This window comes from Sarcophilus harrisii, chromosome 4 (assembly GCF_902635505.1).
Source record: "Sarcophilus harrisii chromosome 4, mSarHar1.11, whole genome shotgun sequence".
Classification (NCBI taxonomy): domain Eukaryota; kingdom Metazoa; phylum Chordata; class Mammalia; order Dasyuromorphia; family Dasyuridae; genus Sarcophilus; species Sarcophilus harrisii.
The window spans coordinates 440,117,309-440,123,632 of NC_045429.1; the positions used below are offsets into that span (position 1 = coordinate 440,117,309).

General features: G+C 43.0%; 1 protein-coding gene across 2 annotated transcripts in view; it reads left to right on the forward strand.

Annotated features, from left to right (window-relative positions):
- AKAP10 (A-kinase anchoring protein 10) overlaps nt 1–6,101 on the forward strand; it is a 52,525-nt gene extending 46,424 nt beyond the window's left edge. For both annotated transcript variants that reach the window (XM_031967824.1, XM_031967825.1), the window contains exons 13-15: nt 116–168; nt 1,023–1,118; nt 4,555–6,101. In XM_031967824.1, coding sequence (XP_031823684.1) covers nt 116–168; nt 1,023–1,118; nt 4,555–4,560 — 155 coding nt within the window. In that variant the 3' untranslated portion in view covers nt 4,561–6,101. The remainder of the gene's footprint in view (nt 1–115; nt 169–1,022; nt 1,119–4,554) is intronic.
- The last annotated feature ends 223 nt before the right edge of the window (nt 6,102–6,324 follow it).

Below are 6,324 nucleotides of genomic sequence, written 5' to 3' on the forward strand. Positions count from 1 at the left end.
AAAAGTGGGGTTTAATTTAAAGAAAAGTTCAGATACTTAATGAATATATGAAAGCAGATCCAGAAAATTATAATCAATTTTGGGTTTTTCTTGTGTGTTTTTTTGTTCTATGTAGGATCCATGTTTTCACAAGCCATGAAGAAATGGGTGCAGGGAAACACTGATGAGGTAATTTTTTTTTTTTTTCCCAAGGATAGATAGCTGGTTATAAATATCATTTCCTCTGAGTAGATGCCATTCATTTTCCCTCTTACTTTAGCTCCCTTTAAATGTCACTGCCAAGATTTCAGCCCTTTTGTAAAATCAAAGAGTTCCCTTTGTCCAGGATGCAGTGAAGAAGAGTGGTACTTTTGCGACTCCTTCATCTCCTTTTCAGTTGCTATATTCAATCCAGCTGAAGATAATTTGGTGGCCGGAGGATAGCTGTTAATGCTCTGTCACCAACTTGATATCTTATTCTTCAACCATAAGAAATCGTTTTGCCTTACATGCTGGATAAAAGCACCAACTGAGCTCATATGAGGCCTTGGGGGGTTGGAGGGAAATGGCTTCTCAGACTCCCTAGTGGCAGTCCAACTGACCTGATTGTGATTCAGAATTTGCTCTTAGCTCTCTAAGCAGGTTCTGGAGAATGGAGAACTTACTCAGGTGTATTTTTTGTCTTTACCAAACGCCCCAGAATTGTTGCTTATGTTCAGTGCTGGATTGATTATTTCTCAGAGGAAGGGCATGTCTTTTTAACCTGCTGAGCTCAGAGTAGCCGCCTAACTTCTCTCCCAACTCTGACTGGATGGTGCCCCAGCCACAGCCCCAGAGAACTTGGGCTCAGGGACCAGTTCCTTAAGCTCCGGCCTTTGGCTTACTCATGTAACCTGGGGGCTGGCAGCCTTGGACCCCCGCAGAGGGCCCTGGGACCATAGGTGGGACGTTACCTAGAGCACTCTGCCCGAAGCGGGCTTATGTGAGAGAGCCAGAACCAGTCAACGAGTGGCTTGAGTGTTGTGTTAAATACTCTGTCACAGGCCCAAGAAGAGATGGCTTGGAAGATCGCCAAGATGATCGTCAATGATGTCATGCAGCAGGCACAGTACGATGTGCCCTTGGAGAAGTCGACCAAGGTAAGACCCACGTTGTCCAGCTGGTCACAACAGTACGGCCTCGTTCAGTCCATTAATCAAGCAGCATTTATTAAGTTCCTACTATATGCCAGGCATTATTGATACTAATACCAAGGATGAAACCGTTTCTATCCTTTGGTGGTGTCCATTTCGACCTGAGAGACACAGATCATCGCTTACTACTCCCCCCATCCCCTCACCATTGCCTTGTTTGGATTTTCTGTCAGGCTCCCATCCATCTCTGCCTTTGCACTCAGCGACCATCCTGGTTCTGGCCCTTACTCCTTCCTCTTTGTATTGTTATTCAGTGCCCTCCCTTCTCACCCCTGCCTCTTTAAAGTCCCTAATAGAGACATACTAGTTGCTTAATAAATTTTTTCAAATGATATTGACTAGCGATAAAGCAGGGAAGTGGAGGGCAGAAAAGTGGAGAAAGACTCTGTAGGGCTCGGCAGCTGAAAGGCTTTGGGGAGGGAAAGAGAACTAAGAATTGAGGATGATGCTAAGATTGTAAAATTGGGTGAATGGGACAATGGTGCCATAAGCAAAAAAATCAGAATTTAGGGAGACTTTGGATTGAAAGATAATGAATTCCAGTAAGTATCCCAATATAGGAAAATGCCATGTAAAGCTTTTTTTTAATATAAAACTTAAAAGAATAAAAGATGTAAATATTGCAAACCATGGAAGCCACCCTAGCAGTAAGTTTCGATTCTTTTTGCTAAACAAAGAGGCATTCTTTAGCAGCTAGGGCTCCACTGGTTTTGAAGACAAGTTCATTTGCAAAATGTTATGAAGATTGTGAATTCTGTTGCCTCACAAAGTAGCAGAGGACTACATCTGAAATCAAATTCAGCCAGACCTTTCCAAGAAAATTTGTAGATGAAACTAATAGGAAAAATATAAAATGAAGCATCTGCAGTTGATTCTTGGTGACTTGATCTCTGTAATGATGGTAGTGGGACAGCCACAATTATCGTCTGTCCTATCAGTACCCTCAATACATGGTTAGCCAGTAGTATTTGTGCAAAGGATGGAACAGAACAGAGGTCCGTTTTACCCCTCAGAACAGATGGGGACCACTTTGTCATATCTGTAGCATCTTTACAAGTGTTTGTGCATGAATCAAGGCAAAAACACAAGTTGGCTTTCTAGATGACTTCGTTCAACCAGTCAGGTCTCTACATAACTGAAAGAGACTTGTAGGGAATATGAATACACACGCACACACAAATATATGTATGTTTGCTTATTTATTTTAGCCTGTGTGACAAACACTGTTCTAAGTGCTGGGTATACAGAGATAAAAGAATAGCCTACATCAAGGAATGTATAATCCATAGGGGGAGGTAGCATATCCACAAATCAGCATTTATGAATTATTTGCAAAATAAATAAAGCGGTGGGGTGAGGAAGGGAGAAGGCACTAGTAATTGGAATGACCCCAAAAATGTTTGTATAAGGATCTGCTGAGTCTTAATATCCCTTGAGAGATAAAACATAGGAGATAATCTCTTAAGACATTTACTAATATCATGGAAGATATTTTAGAGTACTATAAGCAGAGTATTTTACTTATTGATGGTAATATTCTTTAAATGTTTTTATTTGTAGATAATTTATAGGTCATGATAATTTATTTTGCACCACACTCTAAATTGTTCCAGCATTTCAGTGAAAATACATAGTAATAGGATGGAAAGTGGAGTAATTATTCATACTACCTAAGTTAATTGCATGAAAAATACAACTAGCCCAGTCTCAGACATGCATCTTGATGGATAATCGTCAGTTGAGTTAATCTGTTAATATATAGACAAAGGTGCGCTCCAGAGAGGAGCCTTAGAATTATTTCATTTTGGTCTTTGTGATTCTCAGTGTTTATAAGTGCTTTACAAGTGCTAGTTGGTTGGTTTATTTTTTAAAGAATGTGGCTGCAAATCGAGAAGAAGAGCTTGAATTCTAAGTGGCTCAAAGGACAGTCAGAAAGTGCGTGGTGAGCTTCAGCTGCCTCTGTCTGTTCTCAGCAATATCAGAGACCCAAGGGTCTCTGGCTGCAGAGTGAGGTGGACCAGGGCTTGGGGAGACAGTGACCGAGGACCTCCAGCCTCTGCACACAAAAGTAAAAGGACCGAGGTGGCTGCGCCACGAGTGGGCTCTTTGTCGAGCATGAGACAGGCAAAAAGAGCCCGGGTCAGAAGGCATGAAAAGACCAAGAGGAGCACAGGGAATGCACAAAGACCTAAGGGCAGTGGGCAGGAGAGGTGGAGCTCCAGCGGCCGTGAGCCACCCTGACAGCGCTGCACTCTCATTGTTCCATCTGTCCAGTGGCTGGATGGAATCTGCTTTCTGTTGAAATCAATTTCTGAATAAAGTTCTCTGAGGATATTTGGAGAAAGTTCAAACCCAGTTTTTACCTCAGACCTCCAGCGAAGCCAAGAGGACCCTCTGAGAGGGGGCTGGTGTGCTAGCCCTCAGGTTAAGCCTTAAGACCCAGGAACCTTGCTGACCAAAGCGGTGAGTGAGTTAGAGCCCCCACAGGAGTCAGACCATTAGGTTGGGAAGTCGCTGGGAGAAGGCAGGCTCTGCTTAGATGCCTTGAAAGGACAAAATAGTCCCCCGGGTGATTGCCCCAAGCAGTAGCTGGAAAGACCTAGAGAAAGGACTCAACCCAAATGGGCTGGGGGATTGGGCCCCAACCCCCTCAGCATCCCTCTGGGCTTTGGAGCAGGACCCGTTTTTTCTGCTTTTCTGCATTGAGCCCTCATTTGGAGCCATTTCTGAGCATCTTTACATGACGGTGGGAGTGGATTCCCCCCAGAACTCGCTGTTCCATGTGCAGGGTGGGCTGCCCTCCTGGGGAGGCAGCCTTTGCCGAGTTGGTTTTTAGCTACATAGCTCTAGCTATCCATGCCACGGGGGGAAAGGGAGATAAATATAGGCCTAAGATAAAAATAGAGGCCTACTTTTTGTGGTTCTGCCTTGCGATACGCTGACAACACTGCATTTAGTTGGGAGAAATGGAAAGGTCATGCAGAAAAGGCAGATTTGGAGAAGGAAGATTGGCGCCTTGCGTTGACACTGTAAATGCTGTTCCCTGTGCCCTCTTCAGAGCCCGGCCTTGCGTTCTGGCTGGCCTGTCCAGGTGTCTGGTGACCGCTTGGGGCCTAGTCCTTCCAGGGCCGGCTCCTGACCCTGGACCCGTCTCTCCTCAGTGGACAGGTCAGTTTGAAGTTTGGTTGTGCGACGGCCAGCCTCTTTGGAGAGAATGCTTGGCTGGCTTCTGCAGAGCAGGCCGGACTCTTCTTTCCCGGGCTCCCCGGCATCACGGGCTGCTCTAGCTGGTACTGACCTCAGCCCCAAGCCTTGCAGACAGAGTAAACACTCAGGGGCTGAGCCTCCTCCGGGTTAAGTTAGTCTTTGTTTTCTTTTCCAGCTATGATTTTAGAGATGAGATCCAGGAAATCTGCTTTTGAAGATAAGTGAACTTTTTTCCTTTGGTTGGATTCTTCTTTAACACAGCCAATGAAAACAAGCACTGTATTTTATCACTGATACCACCGTCATTTCCTAAGGAAGGATTGGGAGCCATCCAAGGCCCCCCCCACCTCAGTGCGGAGTCCCATCCAGAAGTCTGCCCGTCACTGCATGTATAGCACACATAGGGAAGAGTCGAAGAGACCGATGGGGGTCTGTATGTTGTTGCCAGAAGAATGTGATTGATGGACTTCACCGCAGCAAGAAGCCATTTTTGAGAGATTGTTAGACTCTCGGGAATAGTCTTGGGCCACTCACACTAGCAAGTGTGGAGGCAAGCTTAGTATTAGTTCTATTGCTAATGTTACTTATAGTAATAATCACACATTCTGAAGACTGCAGAGCGAGTATCTAAAAAGATTCTGCCCTGTCCTAAAATGTTCTTTGGGAAGGCATGTGGGCTAGGAGCTCTGTCGGTTTGCTTTCCTTACCAAAACTAGGTGAGTATTAATTACAAACTAAATGTATTTCCTTCCTTTGCAGAAGCATTAATTTTGAAGGAAAGGAACAGGCTATGAGTACAGTGACTACACTCTCCTTGCCTTTGGTAGAGGTATATAATTTTTGTGTTTTTACTAGCTTCTGAGATGCAAAATATGTAAAAACCAGTGTCTCACTGGTGTAACTCTGTGTTGCTAACACAAGGCCGAAGGTGCAATTAAGAATGCCATGTGTGAGCATCAACGTCTCCCTGCTCTCCCTGGACTCTGCTCTCTACTTACTGCTCCTTGTCCAGAAATACATGTAGAAGAAGCAGCATATTTAAAAATACCAATTGGTTTATTGATTATATCATAATGATTCACTCCAGGTTTTCATCTTGTGCTCTCCTTATAAATTAGAATGTTTGCTCCCAAATAGGACTTTTTTTTTTTTTGAAGAAGAAGAAAAATTTTTTAAAATATTAATCAGTTCTGTTTGGCAGTTATTCCCATCTCCTGCTTCTGCTGGTAGTTTAGAATTTGGCCATTTGTAACCTTTGTTCCTTTCATTGTCATTTAAGACAATAAGCAGGTTCTGCCATGTTTCTGCTTGGTACCCTGAAGCAATTCAGCGGGGCAGCACAGCATTTGGTTATCACTCCATTATGTTTTTGCCCATATTTCCTTGTAAGGTGTTTTTGTTTTGATGGGATGGGGAGGTTTTTTTTTTCCCTTTACTGCTTTTTTGTCAAGGGACTTGGGGAAAAAAATCACTTTATAAAGATTATCAATCATCTCCGTTTTTGAGAGTCTTTGAATGAATACAGAATGTTATTCCATTGCAATATTTGATTGTATAGAGGCACACTGTGTATTATCAACAAGAAGAAACAGAAAGGCTGTGTATAGGTTTTTGGTACTATGTACCACCTCTATTACTCCTGATGCCCAAGTATTCATGTACCTAAACCATATTCTATTTAATTGTGTTTGATTTAAAATATATATAAATATCTATAAAATATATTAAAAGACGTGTCCATTTTCTTCTTGGAGGGGCTTTTATGGCCTTTTAAATCTATATGTTGAAACTTCTGAATGTTTTCATTTGACTTTTTTTAAGTATTAGAAGTAGTATGTATGTATGAATATGAGTCATTATTGGTCATGACCTTTGTGTGAATTTTTGGCCACGCTGATTTCCCTGGGTGCAGGTGGTATGTTTGAGCTGGTTTGGTTTGGCAGAT